The sequence below is a fragment of the Bos indicus x Bos taurus genome, chromosome 14, assembly GCF_003369695.1.
Source record: "Bos indicus x Bos taurus breed Angus x Brahman F1 hybrid chromosome 14, Bos_hybrid_MaternalHap_v2.0, whole genome shotgun sequence".
Lineage (NCBI taxonomy): Eukaryota > Metazoa > Chordata > Mammalia > Artiodactyla > Bovidae > Bos > Bos indicus x Bos taurus.
Genome location: NC_040089.1, coordinates 626,205 through 650,880, shown reverse-complemented (window position 1 = coordinate 650,880; position 24,676 = coordinate 626,205). Strand labels below are relative to the sequence as shown.

General features: G+C 48.7%; 1 protein-coding gene and 1 non-coding gene across 18 annotated transcripts in view; both read left to right on the top strand.

The window, feature by feature from the left end:
• Nucleotides 1-24,676, top strand: part of MROH1 (maestro heat like repeat family member 1) — a 59,260-nt gene that overhangs the window by 5,528 nt on the left and 29,056 nt on the right. For 4 of the 17 annotated variants that reach the window (XM_027560379.1, XM_027560378.1, XM_027560377.1 and 1 more), the window contains exons 1-6: nucleotides 4,315-4,610; nucleotides 18,442-18,522; nucleotides 19,150-19,295; nucleotides 20,127-20,258; nucleotides 20,691-20,853; nucleotides 21,026-21,124. In XM_027560379.1, the coding sequence (XP_027416180.1) occupies nucleotides 4,580-4,610; nucleotides 18,442-18,522; nucleotides 19,150-19,295; nucleotides 20,127-20,258; nucleotides 20,691-20,853; nucleotides 21,026-21,124 (652 nt within the window). In that variant the 5' untranslated portion in view covers nucleotides 4,315-4,579. Of the gene's footprint in view, nucleotides 1-3,946; nucleotides 4,038-4,312; nucleotides 4,611-17,369; nucleotides 17,473-18,441; nucleotides 18,523-19,149; nucleotides 19,296-20,126; nucleotides 20,259-20,690; nucleotides 20,854-21,025; nucleotides 21,125-24,676 lie in introns of those variants that run through there. The other 13 variants (XM_027560376.1, XM_027560374.1, XM_027560373.1 and 10 more) reach the window with 9 other exon arrangements.
• Nucleotides 14,434-14,556, top strand: LOC113904558. Its single transcript, XR_003514573.1, has one exon.

Sequence of the window (24,676 nt, the reverse complement as noted above, 5' to 3'; positions counted from 1 at the left end):
ATGGATATTTATGCTGTTTCCATGTATTGGCTGTTGTAAATAGTCCTGGGGTACATGTATCTCTTCAAATTATAGTTTTCTCCAGATGTATACCCTAGAATGGGATTGCTGGATCATACAACAACTCTAGTTTTTTGAGGAACCCCCTTACTGTTTTCCATACTGGCTGCACCAATTTGCATTCCCACTAACAGTGGAGGAGAGTTCCCTTTTCTCCACACCCTCTCCAGCATTTGTTATTTGTAGATTTTTTTTTTTTTTAATTTATTCATTTGGCTGAGTTGGGTCTTGGTTGCAGCATGTGGGATCTTCACTGTGGGCTCTGTAGCTCTGCAGCATGTGGGATCTTAGTTCCCCAACCAGGGACTGAACCTGTGTTTCTTGCATTGCAAGACAGGTCCTTAACCACCTGACCACCAGGGAAATCCCTAGAGTTTTTAATGATGCCTATCCTGAGTGCTGTGGTACCTTACTAAACTTTTGATTTGTATTTCTCTAATAATTAGTGATGTTGAGCATCTTTTCATGTGCCTATTGGCTATCTGTATATCTTCTTTGGAGAAATGTCTGTTTAGGTCTTCTGCCCGTGTTTTTCCCCCAGACTTTAAACTTTTTATTTTGTATTGGTGTATAGCCAATTAATGTTGTGATAATTTCAGGTATATTCTGCATATAAGTTAAGTAAGCAGAGTGACAACATACAGCCTTGACGTACTCCTTTTCCGATTTGGAACCAGTCTGTTGTTCCAAGTCCAATTCTAATTGTTGCTTCTTGACCTGCATACAGATTTCTCAGGAGGCAGATCAGGTGGTCTGGTATTCCCATCTCTTTCAGAATTTTTCCACAGTTTGTTGTGATCCACATAGTCAAAGGCTTTGGCATAGTCAATAAAGCAGAAGTAGATGTATTTCTGGAACTGTTTTTCGATGATCCTACGGATTTTCGCAATTTGATCTCTGGTTCCTCTGCCTCTTCTAAATCCAGCTTGAACATCTGGAAGTTTACAGTTCACATAGTGTTGAAGTCTAGCTTGGAGAATTCTGAGCATTACTTTGCTAGCGTGTGAGATGAGTGCAATTGTGCGGTAGCTTGAACGTTCTTTGGCATTGTCTTTCTTTGGGATTGGAATGAAAACTGACCTTTTCCAATCCTGTGGCCACTGCTGTGCTTTCCAAATTTGCTGGCATATTGAGTGCAGCACTTTCACTGCATCATCTTTTAGGATTTGAAATAGCTCCACTGGAATTCCATCACCTCCACTAGCTTTGTTCGTAGTGATGCTTCTTAAGGCCCACTTGACTTCACTTTCCAGGATGTCTGGCTCTAGGTGAGTGATCACACCATCGTGGTTATCCAGGTCATGAAGATCTTTGTTGTATAGTTCTTCTGTGTATTCTTGCCACCTCTTCTTAATATCATGTGAAATGCCGGGCTGGATTAAGCACAAGCTGGAATCAAGATTGCTGGGAGAAATATCAATAACCTCAGATATGTAGATGACATCACCCTTATGGCAGAAAGCGACGAACTAAAGAGTCTCTTGATGAAAGTGAAAGAGGAGAGTGAAAAAGTTGCCTTAAAACTTAACATTCAGAAAATTAAGATCTTGGCATCTGGTCCCATCACTTCATGGCAAATAGATGGGGAAACAATGGAAACAGTGAGAGACTTTCATTTTTTTTGGCTCCAAAATCACTGCAGATGGTGACTGCAGCCATGAAATTAAAAGACGCTTGCTCTTTGGAAGAAATGCTATGACCTAGACAGCATATTAAAAAGCAGAGACATTACTTTGCCAACAAAGGCCCGTCTAGTCAAAGCTATGGTTTTTCCAGTAATCATGTATGGATGTGAGAGTTGGACTAGAAAGAAAGCTGAGCGCCGAAGAATTGATGCTTCTGAACTGTGGTGTTGGAGAAGACTCTTGAGAGTCGCTTGGACTGCAAGCAAATCCAACCAGTCCATCGTAAAAGAAGTCAGTCCTGAATACTCATTGGAAGGACTGATGCTGAAGCTGAAACCCCAATACTTGGGCCACCTGATGAAGAACTCATTGGAAAAGACCCTGATGCTGGGAAAGATCAAAGGCAGGAGGAGAAGGGGGTGACAGAGGATGAGATGGTTGCATGGCATCACTGACTCAATGGACATGAATTTGAGTAAGTTCCAGGAGTTGGTGATGGACAAGGAAGCCTGGTGTGCTGCAGTCCATGGGGTCTCAAAGAGTTAGACATGACTGAGCAACTGAACTGAACTGAGTTTCAGGTGACCAGAGAAGAGACTCAGCCATACACAAACATTGTCCCCCAAACCCACCTCCCGTGCATGTTGACATAAAATATTGAGCAAAGTTCCATGTGCTCTGCAATAGGTTCTTGTTGGTTATCCATTTTAAATAGAGCAGTGTATACATGACCTTCCCAAAGTCCCTAACTCTCCCTTCCCCACTGGCAACCATAAGTTCATTTTCTAAGTCTGTGAGTCTCTTTCTGTTTTGTAAGTTTATTTGTATCATTTCTTCTTAGATTCCACATATAAGGGATGTCATACAATATTTCTCCTTCTTTGTCTGACTTACTTCACTCAGTATGACACTCTCTATATCCATTCATGTTGCTGCAAATGGCATTATTTCCTTCTTTTTAATGGTTGAGTAATATTCCACTGTATATATGTACCATATCTTCTTTTTCCATTCCCTTTTGATGGATATTTAGGTTGCGTCCATGTCTTGGTTATTGTAAACAGTGCTGCAATAAACATGTATCCTTTTAGATCATGTTTTTCTCTGGATATATGCTCCGGAGTGGGATTGCAGGGTCTGAGCGACTTCACTTTCACTTTTCACTCATGCATTGGAGAAGGAAATGGCAACCCACTCCAGTGTTCTTGCCTGGAGAATCCCAGGGATGGGGCAGCCTGGTGGGCTGCCGTCTATGGGGTCACACAGAATCGGACACGACTAAAGTGACTTAGCAGCAGCATGGTAGCTCTAGTTTTAGTTTTTAAAGGAACCTCCATACTGTTCTCCATAGTGCCTTTGCCCATTTATATACATATGTGTATATATATATATATATATATATATACATTGTATATATTGTATATATGTGTGTGTGTATAGATATATGTATATATACACATTGAGTTCTACGGCCTGTTTGTATATTTTGGAAATAAAAGTCTTGTTGGTCACATCATTTGCAAGTATTTTCTCCCATTCTTTAGGTTGTCACTTTATTTTGTTTATGGTTTCCTTTGCTGTGCAAAACCTTGTGAGTTTAAGTCCCATTTATCTAGTTTTGGTTTTACTTCCACTGCCTCAGAAGAGTGATCTAAGAAAACATTGGTACCATTTATGTCAGAGAACCTTTTCCCTGTGTTCTGCTCTAGTTTTATCGGTGCCTTCACATTGTGATTCCCAGGGACTATTGGCAGACTAGATATGTGCCTCGTGTGTTCAGGTGTGTACCTGTGTGTAGAGGGGCCTGTGGCCCTGGGCTCTTTGGGGTTATTTGTTGGGTGTTCGTGTGTGAGAGATATAGGGCATGACAGTTCCTGCCTGTGTCCAGGTCTAGCCCACCTGGCGTGTGTTCCTGGACAGGTATGTGTTTGCAAAGGGACTGGGTTTGGGTACATCGGTGCCCCAGGTATCTCAGGGTATGTGGGTCTGTGTCTGTGTGACAGGATCACCGTGGTGTGTCGGGAGGGGTCACAGAGCAGAGTGGCAAGCAGGCCCGGTCCCTCACCTACGCAGTAACCTGCCACACCCCTTGAGGCCCACAGGGCGGCCAGACTGGAGCCCAACAGTCAGATGTGGCGGTCACAAGCCGGCTGGGGGCGGGGCCGAGAGAGAGAGAGAGGAGAGACACGATCTCTCAACCAATGAGCGCAGAGATCGTGTGGGGGCGGGGCCAAGTTACCGCGCGGTGGGAGGCAGTTGGCAGGGGGCGGGCTCGTCGCGTGGCCCCGCCCACTCCGGTCAACGGCTGCAGCGAGGGCGGCTCCGGGGGCCGCGGCCGCGGCGCCTCCTCTGGTAAAGGGCGGACAGGTCCCGGGGGTCGGAGCCGGCCGCGGTCACTCGGGGAGGTGCCCCTCGGGAAAGCCTGGGTCGCAGACCTTTGGGTCGCCCCCTTGGCCCGGCCGCCGCGGGAAACCGAGTCAGGGGGTGCCTCTCCAAAGTCACCAGGCGAGCGCAGGGACGGTCCCGGGCTTCGCGGGGCTGAGCCCGCCCCCTTCCTCGGGCTCAGGTGCGCCCAGCCCCGCACAGAGACGGATTTGCCGCGTCACAACCCGGAAGAGCGGCCTGGGAGTCCAACCGCTCACTTTCTTCCTCGCCTGGCGTGCGGAGCGCGTCCCCCTGTGCCCGGCCCCTCCCAGGGTGGGACTCGGGATACTCGGCCCGTGCCTGTCCCTCCCCCCACCCCGGGGGGCGTTCATTCTGTCACTTTTCGGAGGCGTGTGGTCCACCTCCTTGGTTCCCCAGGGGAAAACGGGGGTCCTCTGTGGGAAACTCATTCTAAACCCGAGGGTCCCAAAGCGCAGGTACCATTGTATTCTTTCTACTTTCTCTTTGGCATGAGAGGAGGAGGCGGTCCAGAGCCGGGAGGTAATGTGTCCTCAGTCCTGAGGGTTACTGGTCATGCCCTGTAGGTGTGAAGCTGGAGAGGCTGCAGGAAATTCCTCTCTAAATCTGGGTGAGAGCTCGGAGGTGCTTGGCCACGGCTGGCCCCCAGTCCCTGGACTCTTAGGCCCAGTTTTGGGTTCCGGTTTTCTGTAGCATCAGCTGAGCTGCAGTGCAGCCGTAGGGCCTGGTAAGAGGGCTCTGTGTGCGTGGTGGTTCCCATCTGCACACTCTACAGAGGTTCTCCTTTGCCAGCCCAGCGGCATAGGGGAGGGGCTGACTGGAAAGCTCAAGGGTGATGAGGCACAAAGGGGGGTAGGGGGCAGAGGGGACTTTTGTGGCAATGTTAGCTGGAATGGCTGTCTGCTGCGGGGCCAGGCGGGGTTGGGGTGGAGGCTGGTTTGAGGGGACCACTTTGGAAAGGGAGGTGGTAGAGGTGGAGAAGGTGAGTCACTATAGAGTGTGGGGATGGAGGTGGAGGAACAGGAAGGGGTGATGCTGCTTCTGACCTGAGAGCTAAGTGCATGATGACACAGAAGAGGCAAGTGACCTGTGGGTTGGGGAGGGGTTGGGTGACAATCGTGTTGGAGCTGTTGGGTTTGTGGCGATGATGGTCCTGGTGGAGATGGCCAGCAGGCCCTGGGCCCCAGGAGACCTATGTGGGAATCATCTGGTGGGACACTTGAGTGGTGGCAGGATTATGATGTGGTCACCCCTTTGGTCCTGACAGCCAGAGGGCCTGGGAATGCGGTTGTCAACAGGGCTTTTGGCTGCCACGACTCAAGTGAGCACGCACCTCAGGTCTCTCTTTGTTGCTAAAGTGGAATGACCAAGTTGAGCTGTCTTGGTTACCTTGATATCAATGTCCAGGCTGACGTGGATTGTTGTTGCTGCATCTTACTCCACCAGGACTGCCTGCTGAGGGCCCCAGTAGATCAGAGGTGGAACCCTGGGGTTCTTGCTTGCTCCCTGGAGCTCATAGCTGCCGCCTATGCCTGGAGGCAGGTATCTGTGCTTAGTTCAGACCCAGGGCCTACCGAGGCACCAATGAGCAGCCCAGATTGCGTGAGCCCTTTCATGGAGCCAAGTTACTTGACTTTCTTGAGGCAGGCGCTCCAGGAGAGTCCCTGCTGTTGTTCAAGGAATGCTGGCTGCTGGGCGTCTTGAGATGCGTGCTTTCCTCACTGAGCTGGAGAGCCAACCACTTCTGGGGGGTGACACCGCTGGCATGGCTTACATTGAGAAGCAGTGCTCTCCAGGAGCTGTGAGCAGTGAGCTGTGGACTGTTTCCAGGTCATCTGCCCCAGTTCTTGTTGGTGACTCTGGAAGTTGGTTCCTGCTCTGGCTCCTGTGCTGGGAGGGAAAGACCCTGGGCCTGGTGGGGCTATCCTGTGACCCCCTGCTGGGCTTCCTGACTTCCTAGTCCCCCCTCACACACCTGCCTTCCATACCACTCCTGTTGCCTCTGGGCTGGGAGGTATGTGACCCTCCTAGCCCTCCCACACCCCATTCTGAGCCCCACCCAGCTCAGTGAAGTGGTCCTGTACCACGGTTAGGTTTGTCAGCTCACGTGGCAGTTGAAATACAAGTAGGCATCTTTCAGGCCAGGGCTCTGTGGGCAGGGGCAGTACCTGGTGGGCTTTTACTAAATGTCACTGAATCAATGCTGACTACTGGTGAGCATGGGGGAGGGGGCAGCTGCTTCCTCACTGGCCCACAGTGTGTCCAGTGCAGGGAGGGAAGGCCCTGATGGCTCTGCCCTGTGCCATGTGCCAGGAGCATCAGGGTGGGCAGGCGGGCAGCCGTGGAGGGGAGTATAGGAGCCAGTCCTGGTGGAGTCCTGCCCCACTGCTGACCAGCTGCTCACAGTGTGCCCGTCTTGGACTTACTTGGCCATGCAGATTCAGGAGATGGTGCCTCTAAGGTGCTTCCCGCGGGAGGCAGGGGGCCTCCTGGGCCCTCCCCTGTCTGTGTGCCCCCTTCCTCTGTGGTGGTTACACCTGGCTTTGCCATCAGCACTGTGCTCACAGGTCAGTTATCTCCTGGCCTGGGGCAGGGGCCGCAGGTGGAGACCTTCAAAACCAGTCAAACCCAGGTAATCTATACTTACCTGGCTCCCACTTTTTTTCCAGTGCTTGTTTTTTCAAATCTAACCAGATCCCTGATTGACATATGTGTTTTTATGACACTCCGTGGGCTTCTGTAGATGGGTATTGGAAGATGGACGATCCCATCACAGAGTGGGACCATTCAGGCTTGTAGGGAACACTTCACAGGCTCTGCTGGCTGTCCCCACCTATGTGTGGCCACTGCAGGCCTTGCTCCCCGCCCCTCAGTCCTGTGGGGCAGTGAGGGGAAGTGGCGGTGCACGGGAAGTGGAGTCCTGGACTGGTGGTCTTCTTTGTGCCGCCTGTTTTCCTGTTCATCTTGTTGATGTGGGTGCACTTCTGTGCATGTTAATGTTAGGCAGATTGGGCTCTTGTCATACCTATAATGAATGGTTTGACCTATTTTGTCTTTCATTTACTTAATGCTCTATTGAGGATGGGGTGAGGTCTGAGAGTGTACAATTGTGGGCATAGGTGTATGTATGGATGTGGTCTTGAGTTTATGTATGCTTCTGATTTTCAGAAATTAAAAAATTTCATATAGTCCCAACTGAAAGCTTTCATTAAGATATGTGGAGTTTTGTGTCTGGCTTAGAAAGTCCTTTCCTACTCTACGACTGTAAGATATGTCTTTGTATTTTCTACTTAGGACTACATTTACTTTTTACACATGATCCTTATATCCATCTAGCACTTATTTTGGGGTAAGGAAAGATGTAGGGAAAACTAATTTTTTCCCCTGAGTGCCTACCAAGCTGTTCCTACACTATTTGTTGGCTAATGTCTTTATTATTTAAAATTTTCCCTTTTTATTCCTTATTGGTGTTTATTTCTGGATTCTCCGTACAGCTCTGTTGATTTGTGTGCCTCTTATAACAAAGGCATAGTTTTAATTATGGCAGCATTTTAGTACATTTTAACATAACATAAAATGGACTGGAATGGGAAAATTTAATTCAGATGGCCATTATATCTACTACTGGGCAACAACGCAGCAGTGGCCACAGGACTGGAAAAGGTCAGTTTTCATTCCAATCCCAAAGAAAGACAATGCCAAAGAACGTTCAAACTACCACACAATTGTACTCATCTCACACGCTAGCAAAGTAATACTCAAAATTCTCCAAGCCAGTCTTCAACAGTACGTGAACTGAGAACTTCCAGATGTTCACGATGGATTTAGAAAAGGCAAGGAACCAGAGATCAAATTGCCAAAATCTGTAGGATCAGCGAAAAAGCAAGAGAGTTCCAGAAAAACATCTACTTCTGCTTTATTGACTATACCAAAGCCTTTGACTATATGGATCACAACAAACTGTGGAAAATTCTGAAAGAGATGGGAATACCAGACCACCTGACCTGCTTCCTGAGAAATCTGTATGCAGGTCAAGAAGCAACAGTTAGAAGCAGACATGAAACAACAGACTGGTTCCAAATTGGGAAAGGATTATGTCAAGGCTGTATATTGTCACTCTGCTTATTTAACTTATATGCAGAGTACACCATGCCAAATGCCAGGCTGGATGAAGTACAAACTGGAATCAGGATTGCTGGGAGAAATATCAATAACCTCAGATATACAGATGACACCACCCTTATGGCAGAAAGCGATAAAGAACTGAAGAGCCTCTTGATGAAAGTGAAAGTGGAGAGTGAAAAAGTTGGCTTAAAACTCCATTCAAAAAATGAAGATCATGGCATCCTGTCCTATCACTTCATGGAAAATAATTAGGGAAACAATGCAAACAGTGACAGACTTTATTTTTGGGGGCTCCAAAATCACTGCAGATGGTGACTGCAGACACTTGCTCCTTGGAAGAAATGCTATGACCAACCTAGGCTGCATATTAAAAAGCAGACATTGCTGACAAAAGCCGATCTAGTCAAAGCTATGGTTTTTCCAGTATTCATGTATGGATGTGAGAGTTGGACTATAAAGAAAGCTGAGCACCGAAGAATTGATGCTTTTGAACTGTGGTGTTGGAGAAGACTCTTGAGAGTCCCTTGGACAGCAAGGAGGTCAAACCAGTCAATCCTAAAGGAAATCAGTCCTGAATATTCATTGGAAGGATTGATACTGAAGCTGAAGCTCAAATAGTTTGGACACCTGATTCGAAGAACTGGATTAGAAAAGACCCTGATGCTGGGAAAGATTGAAGGCAGAAAGAGAAGGGGATGGCAGTGGATAAGATGTTTGGATGGCATCACTGACTTGATGGACATGAATTTGAACAAGCTCTGGGAGTTGGTGATGGACAGGGAAGCCTGGTATGCTGCATTCCATGGGGTTGCAAAGAATTGGACACGACTGAGCGAATGAACTGAACTGAACATAACATAGGACAAATCCCGCTGTTCACAGACTTTTCAGAATTTAGTTGGCTACTGTTGTATGTTGATTCTTCCATATGAATTTGGAACCATTTTATCAAGTGGAATCCTCCAGTAGCCTGATTCACATTTTTATAAATGAAAGAGAATTGACAGTTTTATAATATTGAGTCTTAGATGAGGATTTTGAGTCTTTTCCTTCAATGAACAGTGTTTTGTTTGTTTTTTGAAATTGTGTATATGCCAAGAATATAAATCAAAGCTTTATCTGTGTGCATGGTGGGCTGAAGGCAGATCAGCATGCATATCTGCTGTTCAGAAAGAATGCCACTATCCCTGTAGGAGCGAGGACTGGGGAACCCTGGGTCATCTGCTGGAGGGGTGACAGTGTCCTGGGGGAGGTAAGTGATTGACCTCTGAGGAATGAATGTGTTCTGTGGGGTGAAGAGGACAGGGTGGGGTGTTTGTAGGGAGCAGCAGAAGCAGAGGTACAAGAGCCCAAGCCCTGGCCCAGGGCATTCAGGATGCCTGAAGCATGAGGGATGAGAGAGGAGCAGAGAGGGACTTGGGTCTGGGTTGCAAAAGTCTTTGTCGAAGGTATTGCTTTGATTCTGTGAGCAGCAGTGAAGACCACTGAGCAGTGGTGTGGCATGATACAGCCTGTGTTTGATGAAGACCAGCACTCTCAGGGTGGAGGAAGTGGCCAAGGCAGCTTTAGGAGAGGCAGCCATCAGAGATGGGCTCTCAGAGGGGGAGCAGGGCACCTGCTGCCCGATATGAAGGGTTGGAGCAGGGTGAGGAGGCGGGTGGCTAATGTTGATCACAGTATGTCTGTCACTGAGTGGTGTGATGTGTGTCTGCTACCAAGTGGTGTGATGTGCCATATAACTCTTGAAGTCATGTAGTATAGGTTCTCCATTTTTTTTATTCAGAGTTGTCTTGGCTATTTTAGGTCCTCTGCATTTCCGTATGAATTTTAGAATCAGTCTGTCAGTTTCTACAAAAAACATGCTGGGATTTTGATTGGGAATGCATTCAATCTGTAGATCCATTTGCAAAGAATTGATTTCCTTGTACAGTATTTCTCTCCATTTATTTAAGTTTTCTTTTATATCTCAGCAGTGTTTGATAATTTTACTGCATTGTCCATCTTTTGTCAAATTTGTCCCTAAATATTTCATATAATTTTTGCTCAATGGCAGATGTTGTGGCTTTTTCAATTTTTGATTGTTTATTGTTAGTATATGGAAATATAGTTGATTTTCTAATATTAATGTTTTTTAAAAATTTAATATTTATATTTTGTGATCTTGCTAGATGACTTATTGATCTGGTTCCAACTCTAGATTCTGTAGCATTTTCTGCATAGATGATGACATCACCTGTGAATAAAAATAGTTTTACTTCTTTTTCAATTTGGATGTCTTATTTTTTTTCTTGCCTTATCTCACAGACTAAATCCTCCAGCTGACAGTGAATAGAACTAGTGAGAGTAGGCATCCTTGCCTTGTTCCCCATCCTGTAGGGATTGCATTTAGTCTTTTACTGTTAAGTATAATGTTCCTATAGATTTCCCTTTGGTGCTCTTTATCAGATTGTGGAAGTTTTCTTCTGTTCCTGTTTGTTGATAATTTTTATTATAAGTGGATGTTGGATTGTGACAAATGCTTTTTCTGCGTTTATTGAGATGATTATGTGGTTTTTATTTTTTGGTCTGTTATTGTGATTTACAGTGGCTGGAGTTAAAACTACCAACCAACCTTGCACTCATGGAATGACCCAATTTGGTCATGAGGTATTATCATTTTTACCTGTTGTTGGATATGATTTGATAAAATATTGTTAAGAAATTTTGCATCTGTGAAGGATATTGATCTATAGTTTTCATTGTTGTGTCTAGTTTTGCTATCAGAGTAATGCTAACCTCAGAGAATCAGTTGTTAAGTGCTTTTTAGGTTCAGTTTTTCTGGAAGAATGTGTGTAGAGTTGGAGTTGTTTCTTCCTTAAATGTTTGATAGAATTCCCCAGGGAGGTCATGTAGGCCTAGAGTTTTCTCTGTGCGAAGGCGTTTAACTACAACTTCAATTCTTTGTTAAATATAAAGCTATTTTTTTCTTTCTTTTTTTTTTTTTGACTGTGCCACATGGTATGGGGTATCTTAGTTCCCTGACCAGGAATCAAATCTGTGGACCCTGCAGTGGAAGTGTGGAGTTTTAACCACTGGACCACCAGGGAAGTCCTAGATTATCTATTTTTTCTTTTTGTTTTTAATCTATTTTTTCTTGAGTGAGCTTTGATAGTTTGTGTTTCAAGGAACTTGTCTATTTCTTTTGTTTTTTGATTTTAATAATTTTTTATTGAGGTAAAATTGACTCATCTATTTCTTTTAAATTGTCCAATTTACCTTCGACAAGTTAGATATATTCTTATTATCCTTTTAATATCTGTAGAATCTATTTGTTCTCATTCTTAAGATTGGTAATTTGTGTTGTCCCTCTTTTTCCTGATCAGTCAGGCAGGTTGGTTATCAAATTTATTGATCTTCTTAGATAACTAGCCTTTGGCACTTTTATTTTTTTTCTTATTTCTTTATGTACTGATATTTATGATTTTAATTCTTTTGCTTCTTTTGCGTGTGTAATTTCTTAAGGTAGGATTTAACGTTGTTGACCTTAAAACTAAAAGAGGTAATTATTTTACCAGCAGAATGTGTTTATCTGGGAATAGCAGAGAATTGCAACTCAGGACAGCCATACTATAGCAAAAACTATATAAAACTAATTCCAGCTGAGCTATTTCAAATCCTAAAAGATGATGCTGTGAAAGTGGCAGTAAACATGCCAACAAATTTGGAAAACTCAGCAGTGGCCACAGGACTGGAAAGGTCAGTTTTCATTCCAATCCCAAAGAAAGGCAGTGTGAAAGAATGTTCAAACTACTGCACAGTTGTACTCATTTCACACGCTAGCAAAGTAATGCTCAAAATTCGCCAAGCTGGGCTTCAGTAGTACATGAACCAAAAACTTCCACATGTTCAAGCTGGATTTAGAAAAGGCAGAGGAACTGGAGATCAGATTGCCAACATCCATTGGAAGAAAAAGCAAGAGAATTCCAAAAAAATATCTGCTTCTGCTTCATTGACTATACCAAAGCCTTTGACTGTGTGGATCACAATAAACTGTGGAACATGGTATGGGGTATCTTTGTTCTTGTATCTTAAAGAGATGGGAATATCAGATCACATTACTGGCCTCCTGAGAAACCTGTATGCAGATCAAAAAACAACAGTTAGAACTGGACATGGAACAATGGACTGGTTTCAAATTAGAAAAGGAGTACATCAAGGCTTTATTTCGTCACTCTGCTTATTTAGCTTCTATGCAGAGTACATCATGCAAGATGCTGGGCTGGATAAAACAGAAGCTGGAATCAAGATTGCTGGGAGAAATATCAATAACCTCAGATATGCAGATGACACCACCCATATGGCAGAAAGTGAAGAGGAACTAAAGACCCTCACTTGATGAAAGTGGAAGAGGAGAGTGAAAAAGTTGGCTTAAAGCTCAACATTCAAAAAATGAAGATCATGGCATCCTGTCCCATCACTTCATGGCAAATAGATGGGGAAACAATAGAAACAGTGACAGATTATTTTCTTGGGCTCCAAAATCACTGCAGATGGTGACTGCAGCCATGAAATTTAAAGACACTTGCTCCTTGGAAGAAAAGCTATGACCAACCTAGACAGCATATTAAAAAGCAGAGATATTACTTTGCCAACAAATTTGCGAATAGTCAAAGCTATAGTTTTTCCAGTATTCATGTATGGATGTCAGAGTTGGACCATAAAGCAAATTGAGTGCTGAAGGACTGATGCTTTTGAACTGTGGAGTTGGAGAAAATTCTTAAGAGTCCCTTGGACTGCAAGGAGATCAAACCAGTCCATTGTAAAGGAAATCAATCCTGAATATTCATTGGAAGGACTGATGCTAAAGCTGAAACTCCAATACTTTGGCCACCTGATGTGAAGAGCTGACTCATTAGAAAAGACCTTGATGCTGGGAAAGATTGAAGGCAGGAGGAGAATGGGATGACAGAGGATGAGATGTTTGGATGGCATCACTGACTCAATGGACATGAGTTTGAGCAAGCTCTGGGAGGTGGTGAAGGACAGGGAAGCCTGGTATGCTGCAGTCCATGGGGTTGCAAAGAGTTGGACACAGCTGAACGACTGAACAACAACAATAATAGGCAAGTCCAGCAAACAAAGGAGAGGAAGTTACTTTGCAGAGAAAAGGAGGGGTTGCTCTGAAAGAAAGTCTATGGGAGGGAGGGATGTTTAGGATGGTGGTGGCTTCCCACTCTCTGAGCTGAGAAGGTTCCCATCTGCTGGGCTTGTGGCCTGTCCCAAACCAGAGATGTCTTCCTGCTGGGAATGCAAGTCATGGCTCTTCTTGTTGGCTTTGTGATTCACTTGAAGTGGTGTGTGTGGGATTGCCCCCTCTGGCTTCCCCTGCTAAATGAGGTTACTGTTGTTCAGATCCACAGTGTCATTCTTTTCTAATACAACCATTTAGTGCTATTTATTTCCCACACATTTTTAATTTTTTTTTAATTTCTCCCACACATTTTAATATGTTTTCATTTTCATTCACTTTAATTTCATTTTTTGCATTTTTTTGGTCTCATGAATTATTTTAAAGCATATTCAGTAGTTGATAAATACTCAGATTTCTCAGATAGCTTTCTCTTATTGATTTCAAATTTAATCCCATGTGGTCAGAGAACAGGGGCTTTCCAGGTGGCGCTAGTGATAAAGAACCTGCTGGCCAATACAGGAGACTTAGAAAACGCAGGTTTGATCCCTGGGTGGGAAGATCCCCTGGAGGTGGGCATGGCAACCCACTCCAGTATTTTTGCCTAGAGAATCTCATGGACAGAGGAGCCTGGCGGGCTACAGTCTATAGAATCACAAACAGCTGGACACGACTGAGCGACCTGGCAGCACAGAAAACATACTTTGTATGACTTGAATACTTTTAGGTTTATTGAGACTTGTTTTATTGCTCAGAATATAGTCAATCTTGGTAAATGTTTCATGAGCTTTTTGAAGAAATATATATTCTTCTGTTAATGAATGGAATGTTATAAAAGTACTGTTTGAACCAAGTTGATTGATGGTATTGTTCAAGTCTTCTGTACCTGCAGTGATTTTCTGTATACTTGTTTTAACAATTACAAATAGAGGGCTGTTGGAATTTCTATTGTATTTTGCATTTGTTTATTTCTCCTTGAATTTTTTTAGTTTTGACTTTGTGTATTTTAAAGCTTTGTTATTAGGTGCATAAATGTTTAGAATTGTTATGTCTCTGCTAAGAAAATAGAGTCCTTGAAGTCAAGCTGACTCTGCTTTTAGCCTCCTGAATGAAAAGGTAGATAGAACAGGTCTTGTTTGCAAAATGAATTCATGACCTACATATCTACCAACAGCAATGATATAGTTTCCATTGTTTCACTGTAGAAAATAGGAGTAGTAAATAAGAGATGAGTAAGGGTGAAGAAAGACTTAGGGAACCCATGAGGATCTTGCCCTAGTTGACAGGAAGGTGACTGCCAACTGGAGAAGTTGGTTAGGAAAGTGGACGAGAGGACCTTTCCTGTAGTACAGGTTTCAGAGGGTCCAGGACAGCTTCTGGTGGCCAAGCCTCCTTGTAGGGAGACCAGCATAGTCTCATTTGCAGAATGCTGCATCATGGTGAATCATTCTGGGCAGCTGCCAGTGTGGGAGCCATTTAAAACTCTTAAAATGAGTTAAAATTTTAAATCATTCTGGAGAATGAGAAGAGCAGACTGATGATCAAGCACAAGCTTCAGAAATATTTTATTGGATGTGTACAAGTGCTTGCATCATGTTGATTGAACCAGTAGGAAGTCAATTATTAAGCATACACTTTTCCAAATAAAAAGCGATTAAAAAAATAATTGCTATGTCTCTGAAGTCTACTTTATTATCTAATATTAATATAATCACTCCAGCTTTAAAAAAATTATTTATTTATATATTTTTGGCTGCATTGGGTCTTCGCTGTTGTGCATGGGCTTTCTCTAGTTGCTGTGAGGAGGAGCTACTCTCTGGCTGTGGTGTGCAGGCTTCTCATTGTAGTGGCTTCTCTTTTTGCAGAGCTCAGACTCTAGGATATGTGGGCTTTGGTAGCTGCAGCACACAGGCTTAGGAGTTGTGTTGCACAGGCTTAACTGCCCTGAGGCATGTGGGGTCTTCCCAGACCAGGGATTGAACCTGTGTCCCCTGCATTGGCAGGTGGATTCTTAACCAGTGGACTACCAGGGAAGCCCCTCCAGCTTTTTTGTGATTATTGTCAGCCTCATTTTTCTTCTCCCATTCTTTTACTTTAGCCTCTTTATGTTAACATACTTAGTGTTTCCTGTGGTTTCTAGAATATATGAAATACAGTTGTAATCTAAATGTCTTATCTAGTAATTCTTTACTCTGCACCATTTCCAGGTCATTGTCTATTGACTGATTCACCCTCATTATGGGTTGTGTGTGTGTGTGTTTTTTTTATTTATTTTTTTATTGACAGATAATTGCTTTACAGAATTTTGTTGTTTTCTGTCAAACTTCAACCTGAATGAGCCATAGGTATACATATATCCCCTCCCTTTTGAACCTCCCTCCCATCTCCCTCTCCATCCCACCCCTCTAGGTTGATACACAGCCCCTATTTGAGTTTCTTAGCCAGACAGCAAATTTGGGTTGTGTTTTCTTGCCTCTTTGTGTGCCTGGTCATTTTTGATTGGATGCCAGACACTGTTATTTTTCTTTCTTATATTTGTTTGTTGGTGCATGGTGTTTTGTTTTCCTCTTGTTATTCTCAAGCTTTGTGCTGGGCTGGTCTAAGTTACTTGGGAACAGTTTGATCCTTTCAGGTCTTGCTTTTAGCTTTGGTAAGTGAAACCAGAATGGCATTTTACCTTTTTCTTCTTTTTCCATTTTTGGCTGCATGGCTTGGCTTGCAGGATCTCAGTTCCCCAACCAGATATTGAACCTGGGCCATGGCAGTGTGAACCTGGGATCCTCACCACTGGGCCCCTAGGGAACGCCCTAGTTTTACTTCTTTACTGAGTTGAAACCCTCCTGAGTGTCCTTCCCAGCCCGCTGAGAGTTGTGGTATTCCCCTGCTGCCAGGAGAGGCCCGTTCCTGGCTCACTTGTGAGCCCCACAGATTGTTTCAGCTAATCATTTTGGGCAGTTCCTTCCCCCGCCTTGGGTCATCTCTGGCCTCCTGCCTCCATCTGCGCAGCCAGCCACAGTGGGTGTTCTTCCCATGCTTTGTTTTTTTCCTCCCTTCTTCATCTCATGTCTCTGGTGCAGTTGAGAAAGGTTCTTTGCTCTTAAGAACTAAGGCGGGTCTCACTCACATAATCTTGAGTTCCTTGCCTTAAGGTCTGTGCCCTTGACCCCATCTGCTAAGTCCCTTTTGCCAGCTAAGTAACATACTCATGTGCTGAGGATGGGGACATGGGCATCCTTGGGGACATTATTTTGCTGCCCCTGTGCTGGCCAGTAAATCAGCTGAGTGACTGGGGACTCTCTGCAGGCCTCTGAGGTTCTCCCTGGTACTGGACCCTGTGGACTCCAGCAAGACCCAGGCCTCCCGGGTTGTTCCTGGGCCCGCTCTGTGTGTCCTCAGCTGGACGTGCCCTTCAGGCGATGAGCTGGCATGATCACAGGCTTTCCCACCCTTTGTTCCTGATGCCCATCAGCTTGAGAACTCTGGTTCCATGTGTTTCATTCAGTTTTTTTAGTTGTTTGGGTTGAGGCGGCAAATAGGTCCATTCCTCCCAGGCAGGCTGGGAGCTGATGTCCCTTATGTTCCTGTTTGTTCCTGCTCGAGTTGGGTGTGCACAGCTGTCTGCATTTGTATGAAGGATGCTCCAAACTTTGGAGCTGGAGCTGTTCAACCCATCTTCTCTGAGGCCATGGAGATGGGTGGCTGTGGCTTTTCACAGGCAAAGCCCCTGTGCCAGGAGTGGGCTGTGTGCTTATAACCCAGACTGGCCCAGGGACCTCAGAAAGCAGGTTCCATGCGCAGGGGTGCCTGCCTGAGAAGAGTCCTCATGGCTCTCTGTGGAGCCTGCGGCCAGCACCTTCATACCTGCCTGACAGCTGTGGCATTTCCAGCCCTTCACCTTTGTGTGTGTGGGGGGGGGCGGTTTGCCACCTCCTTGCTCTGCTGCTAATGGAATATGTGTCTTTATTTCTTGTTTTCCGGGTTATTTTTAGATGTTTTCCAGGAAAAGAGGGGAAACACCTTGCTGATCCCACCAGCCTCAAACCAGTCTTCTCCATCTGCTTTCTGTCTGCCTGGGATTCCTGGAAGTGTCTGGTCTGCTAATTTTATCTGTTCTTGTGTTCTAGCGCCCTTGTGGGCTTGTTCTTTTAAAACATGCATCTTTTCCGTCATTGCACTGAGGTTTTGGTGGGATGGGTGAATGCCTAGGACCAGGGTGCCTTCTCCATCTAGAGTTCTCACCTGTTGTAATCCCCCCACTCATCAGACACCTCTCACAGCCCCTTCCTATGTGGCCACAGCCAAGTGAGTGTGTCTTCCTGCTCAGGAGCAGGTGGAGGCCTGTCTTCTTTGCTTCCTCTACCTTCACCCTTTTTTGGATGGGCAGTGCCCAAGAATGAAGGTGGTGCCCAGAAAATAGAGGACCCCAGTGTGAGAAAGCAGTCCTGTACCAGTTGTTGGAGCCTGTGACCACGTGGGGAAGTGCAGAGGCACTTGCATATTCCATGGGCTTTATTCTTTGGGTCCAACTGTTGCAAGTGGTGCTTTGAGGCACATGATGTTTGAAAGCTGCAACTCTCAAATCCTGTGAGCTGTCTGGATGGTTGGTTTCAGACACCAGAGAGCCCACCAGCTCCCTGAGCTGCCTGTCCAGTCTTGTTCAGCCAGCAGGAAGTGGGGGGTCCCAGCCACATAGTGACCAAGGTGGTTGTTCTTGGCCCTCAGGGAGGGGTGTCCCTCTCCGCACAGTCCGTCAGCAGCACGAGGCCTTACATGCACAGAGTGAAGGAAGATGCTGTCAGTGGAGATGGTGATCGCGCTTGGCCTGGCACCCTCTGCGGGCCAGCCAGGATGAGACCCTGTGGGCCCAGCACATGGCGGCGGGGCTGCCGGCTGCTGGGGTGGAGCGGGTGCTGCCTGTCCTCTGCACACCACCTAGCCAGAGTGTGGCAGAGATTGTTTCCCAGACGAACCCCTTCTGATCTTGTGTTTTACACAAACACACTAACTACTCGTAAACTGAGGAGGCCAGTGACTTAAATGTTGCACGTCTGGTGACTCCAGGTCTGAAGAGAGGCATCCAGGTTCACACCAGGAGGCAAAAAGAAGCTCGTACCACAGTGATGAGTGAGACCTACGCGAAGAGTGAGTGTGGGCCCCTTGGCTGGCCTCCATGGCATGCTGTGGATTTCTGAGTAAATGCACTTGGGAGGAGTGATGGCTGCTTGAACACAATTTCTTTAAAGTTTCATTAGACAAGAAAAGGAAGCTCTCGCCTCTGCCGACGCTGGCTCAGTTTGGTGTGGGGACAGTGTTTGCCTGACACAGTGGCTTTGTGCTCTGTAGGGGAGAGTCCCTGTGCCTTCCTCCTTCCTACAAAAGCCCCAGAACCAGTGTTCACTCTGACTGGCCACTGTACCTGCAGCCAGGGCCAGCTCTTTGCCTAGGGCATGGTCCAGGGCAGAGTGTGGGCCAGAGGTCCTCCTGGAGTGGCTTCATGGGGCTGAGCCCACACCGCCTGCTTTTTATAGGAGCTCGGATCCAGTCAGGCTGGAGAGGCGGCGAAAATGCGGCCTGGGTTGGAAGGTCGGGGTAAAGGTGGCCAGAGTGACCTCAGAGCAGGCAGCCAGTGGGTTCCAGAGACCTCGGCCAGTACGGTGGACGGAGGGAGCGGTGTGTGCGCCTGAGGCTGCAGAGGCTGGGCCGGTGAGGCTGAGCCAGGTGGTGGGCCGGGGCTGGGCCTGACCCTGCCTTTGGACTTTGTCACTGTAGGGCTGTCCGCCATCCTGCTGGACGCTGTCACTGACAAGGACCCTCAGATGCAGGAGCAGGTATGTGGCGCCCTGTGCGACTTCGGAGAGTCGAAGCCAGCGGAGGTTCTTAGCGCCTGCGAGGAGCACCTGCGGCTGCACGAAAAGGTATTGCTCCTCGCAATATGATGGAGTGAGGCCTGCAGGGAGGGGCGGGACCTGTGGGCAGGGTTCATGGCAAGAGGCGGGGTCTGTGGAGGGGCGGGGCCTTTGGTGAGGGGTGGGGCCTGCAGGGCAGTGGCCCGGGTGGGTCTGAAGTATGCAACCAGGCTGCTGTAGGTGGAAAGTCACACTGGCAAGTCCAGAACCCCTTGAAGCGGCAAGTCCAGCATAGGTGACCCACTCTGTCCTGTGGGTCAGTCCCGTTGTGGGGGACCGGGTGGTCGGCATTGTAGTGTCCGGTTGCCCTTGCGCAGGCCCAGTCCACCGTTCCTCTCATCTACCAGCTAGTGAGAGAGGACCTGGGTCCCTGTGGTAAGCAGAACGCCTCTGCTCCCTGCCCAACCATAGACTCCACTGGTCGGGCCCTGCTGAGACTGCACCAAGGGCTGTGCCAGCTCTGCCTCTCCTGGTCCCGGCTTCCGGGTTCTGTGACACTCCTATCTCCCTGTAGTGGGACATAATTTCAGTTTCCACAGTGCATGGTTTAGGCTCATTCCTAGGAGTTAGACTAAAAAAAGACCGTTTTTCTTTTTATTTGAGTTTGGGGCTCTCGTCTGTCAGCTGCCATTTCAGGGTTAGACAGCTGAGTCTTGACAGGGCCCCTGGGCTCCTGAACCAGTTTGATGACCCCTCCTCTCCAGCAAGGCCCCTTCCTGCGCCTGCCCCCACCCCCGCCACTGTCCCAGTTTAAGGAGACCAGGGCTCATTTCTGAGCTCAGGGAGGAGCCATGAGAGACAAGTGAGTCCCGGTCCTTCCTCCACCATCTCTCTCTACAGCTAGCTCATCCATACCGGACGATAATCCTAAGGGCCATGGAGATAGTCGTGAGCAATCACATCAGCGAGCTGGACAAGGACACGGCCAGGGCCATCATCCTCCTGGCCTCCAATGAGATGACCAAAGTGAAGGTGTGGGGGATACCTGCCCTGGCCTGGCTGACCTGCCCCTGGCTGGGTCAGGGAGCTGTTTTCTTCCCGAGTGCATTGAGAACATGGGTTTGTGTCTGGCTGCCTCAGGTCTGGCCTGTTGGTCCTGTGTACTGACTGCCCTTGTGGGGTGGGGCGGGTCACCCCGCCATCTCAGATGTAAGCCAAAGTGGAAAGCAGTGCTCCCAAGCTCTCAGGGCGAATGTAGGAGCACCAGGACCCCACTTGAGTGTGCATGGGCTCGGGGCTCAGCCTGGGGCCCTGCTCACAGCAGCCCGAGAGCGTCCTGAACACTGGCGGCCTGTCCTCCAGTGGAACTGAAGGCAGAGTGTCCAGTTTTCCTCCTGGGCACCTTCAGGGTGGGTGAGGTTTGCCTCCTTTGGTCAGGGTGTCAGTTGAGGTCTTTGGGGACAGGAGCTGGTCTCTGATTGGCAGCAAGCCGCCAGCAGCGTCCTGGTGGCGGTGGGAAGGCGGTTCATCAGCAGCGTGATGGAGGAGCTGCTGAGCAAGTTCCAGCCTGGGCTTCTGCCACACCCCTGCACCGTGCACACGCTCGCCAGCCTCTCTGTCTCCAATGGTAGGTGGCAGCCCCGCCCCTCCACCCACATGCTCAGAGATTCTGAGGATGGCACCTCGGTTCCTCTGGTCCCAGTCACTCCACCACATGCCCCAGGCTGTGCAGAGAGAGCTCAAGGTGTGTGGCGGGGTGGGGGTGGCCGTGGGCCTCTGTGACGCACCCCTTCTTGCAGTGTTTGGCGTGGTGCCCTTCCTGACGTCCATCCTCAGCACCATGCTGCCCATGCTGGGCGCAGCCAAGCACGACTCAATGAAAGTAGTGTTCTGCTGTGGTAAGACAGGGCCTCTGTGGGGTGGTGGGTGGGTGTGGCCTGCCCACAGTTGGGGGGGTCTTTTTTTTTCCAGTGCTCCTTTGTGGGGGGCTGGGGGGCCTTCAGGCTGCAGGAGGAGGGTGGGATGATTAGAGGAAGGGTGATGCAGGTGGAGGCTGAGCGGGCACTGCTGTAGGTAGAGAGCTGACCTCTGCTGTCTGGCGGCTTTTCTCTGCTGTTGGAGACCCCCCCACCAGGACCTTATGGCATATTTCCCTGAGCCCTGGACACTTGATGGGGGGCAGGAGGAGACTGACCAGAGCTGCAGCTCCCTCCCACTTTTCTCCTTGTTCACGCTGGCAGAGTGACATTTCCCTGGGTGTCCTGGGAGTGTTCACTCTCCCACCCTCTGTGTGCCATGGGCAGTGCCTCATGGCATGACTCCTGATGGGCAGGAGGGCACTCCTATAGGGGGGAACAGAGAGTCTTGAAACATGGGGCGTGAGGGAGCCTGGCCTCTTCTAGTGGCCTGCACACAGCTCTTGTCCCTTGGCTTCCTAGTGTCCCTAGCGTCCCCTCCTGTCTCAGGAAGACAGCTGCTACTGAGGGGAGGGAGAGGGAACACCTAGGCCCATGAGGCCCCGTGAAGACAGGATCCTCTTTTTAAAATAGTTTATTTTTGGTTGTGGGCTTCCTAGGTGGCACTAGTGGTAAAGAACCCACCTGTCACTGTGGGTTTGATCCCTGGGTTGAGAAAATCCCCTGGAGGAGGGTACGGCAACCTACTCCAGCATTCTTGCCTGGAGAATCTCATGGCCAGAGGAGCCTGGTGGGCTACAGTCCATAGGGTCACAAAAAGTCAGACATGACTGAGCAACTTAGCATGCATGCACACATTTTTGGTTTTGCTGGGTCTTTGTTGCTGGCTAGGGCTTTCTCTAGTTGTGCAGAGTAGGGGCTACTCTTTGTTACGGTGGCTTCTCTTGTCGAACATGGGCTCGAGGTACCCCAGCTTCAGTAGTTGTGGCGCACGGGCTTAGTTACCCCGAGGCATGTGGGATCTTCCTGGACCAGGGATCAAACCCAAGTCCCCTGCATTGGAACACGGATTCTTAACCACTGGAGCACCAGGGAAGCCCTAAGGACCCTTTTTAATCCCCAGCCCAGGCTGTTAGAGGTCCTGGGCTTCCACCCCCATGGCCAGGCTAGAGGGACGTGGTTAGGCTGTGGCCACATCGAGACAGGGGTTGGGAGGCTGGTAGCCAAGCAGAGAGTTGGTGTTTGCAGAGGAGTCCCAGTGAAGCTGCCTGTTCTGTGCACACCAGGGGACTTTCCTATCTGGGGCCTAGAGCTTTGGGCTGCAGCCCTCCTGTTCATGGTGGCTTTGGGTTCAGGTTCCTCAGCTCTCAGGGACTCTAGGAAGAGCTCTAGCCCCTCAGAGCTGCGGCATTCCCATTCTCTCTATTCCACGCCTTCCTCTTGAGGGCCCCTCCCACATGTGGGTGATAGCAGGCTGTTGGACTGAAACCCTCTTTGACCTGGTTTCTGCTGAAAAGGGAACTTGTGACAGGATCCCTGAGCAGCTGGGTGGGAATCACTGCTGAGCTCAGAGTGCAGGGGCAGGACACAGAGAGGACCGAGGCAGAGCTGGGGGGGCGGGGGGGGGGGGCGAAGCACGCCAAGGACAGTACACATCCCAGCTGGGGGGACACAGGAGGGACTGGGGAGAGCTGTGGGGGCTGGGGGAAAAGAGCTCCAAGGACAGCACTCATTCCAGCCGGGAGGGAGAAGGAGAGCCTATGTTGGAGCTGAGGGCTGGTCCCTGGCATCGCTGGAAGTGCTGGCATAGCTCCAGGACTTGCAGAGCCCTGTGCAGGAGGCCCTGCCCCTCACAGACTGCAGGCCTACAGTGTTCACCTGGCTGCCATGTCGTGTGTGGAGGGCTGGATGGGCCAGGAGACACTGCCTGCAGCCGCCCTCTGGCTGAGGTGTGTGCTCCTCACCACGGACAGCGCTCCAGGTCTGCAGTTGAGGGAAGCATGGTCCTACCCACTGGAGCAGCCTCAGTCAGGCCAGGAGGGTCCACATCAGCTCATCCGTGGCCTGGGTGGGCCACAAGAGGACTGGGACCTCTTGTTCTTCCAGGCAGTCTCCGATTCTGGGCAGATTGTGTTCACTGTGCAGGAAGGTGGCCCAGGTGGGCCATGGGGCCCAGAATAGGAGCGTGTGTGCACTCAGAGGTTCTTGTCCAGCTCGCAGAATGCTGCGGCCAGGCAGGGGGAGGGCGGGGAGGAGGGCCGCAGAGGTGGATGGACAGGACCCAGACAACAGGTGCTCAGCTGGCCTGGACACACTGCCAGCGCTGGCAGGCAACCACAGCTCACCACCCACCAGGAAGGTCTAATGAGAGAGGCAGCAGCAAAATAGACAGAAAGGGAGACTAGGGGAAGCAGACAGTTGAGGGAGGGGAAAACAGGTAGGAGAGGAAACCTGGTTGATATTTCATTGAGACGAGAAGATGCATTCATAAAACAGAAGCACCTTGCTCTGAAGAAGCTACGTTTGGACAATGCAATAAAGCTTTTGGGAATTAGCAACATGATGAAAATGGAAGGTAGAAGTGGAAGTGTTGAGGAAATCCTCTAGAAAATGGAGCCAAAAATGCAAGTATGTGGAAAACAGAAAGAAAAGACTTAGCAAGTGAAGCCATGAAGCCAGTCTTGGATAATCACCCTGGATAGAAGGAACAGAGAAAGCGGAGGGGGTCGCTGTGGGAGGTGCCACAGGTGGAGAGGCCCTCCCTGTGCCTGCTTCGGGAAGCTTCCTCGGGGCAGGTGGTCAGGAGAAGGCCAAGGGCTTGCCTTCTGCTTGAGGGAGAATGCTAGAAAGCTCCAGAGGAGGGCACCACTGTGAGTCAGCACCCTGCCCCAAGGCTTGCTGAGCAGGAAGGTGTAGAGAGGCTCCTTGAGAAGGCAGGATCCGGAAGTGTGTGGCCCATGTGGTGAGGCTGGAGGAGCCTCAGGATGTGTGGCAAGAGGTGTGGAGGTTGCCACAGTGACTTGGGCCTGGAGAACGAGGGAACTCAAACCCCAGATGGTCCTTAAGTCAGAACACAGCTGGTCATGGAGGGAGTGGTGGGCTCAGAGCCACGGGGGTCTGGAGGGGTGGACGGAACGGGCTGGCCCCGGCCTGGGGTACGTGGGGAACACTGCGTACATGTGTGTGGAGAGAGAGGCCCAAACCTGGTGTTTGCTTCTGGAATAAGGAAAATCAGGCTGGGGGAGGGGCTTGAGTGGCTCGTTTACCTGAGGCAAGTATGTCCTTGATTAAAAGTACAAACCTGGTAAGTAACTCAGGGAGGGGGGTGGTTCTACTTCTGGCCACCTGATGTCCTGTTATCCTGAAAGCCCTTCCCACACAGGGTACCTCGAAGCCCTGGTTAGCTTGATCAGTAGTCTGATTGAGCAACTCAAGGAGCAAGAGTAGGGGGACGCAGGGGTTGGGGTGGCAGGCAGGGACCAGGGCCCACCTAAGCAGACCCCCTCCCCCAAGGCACCTTCAGTGGGAGGACAA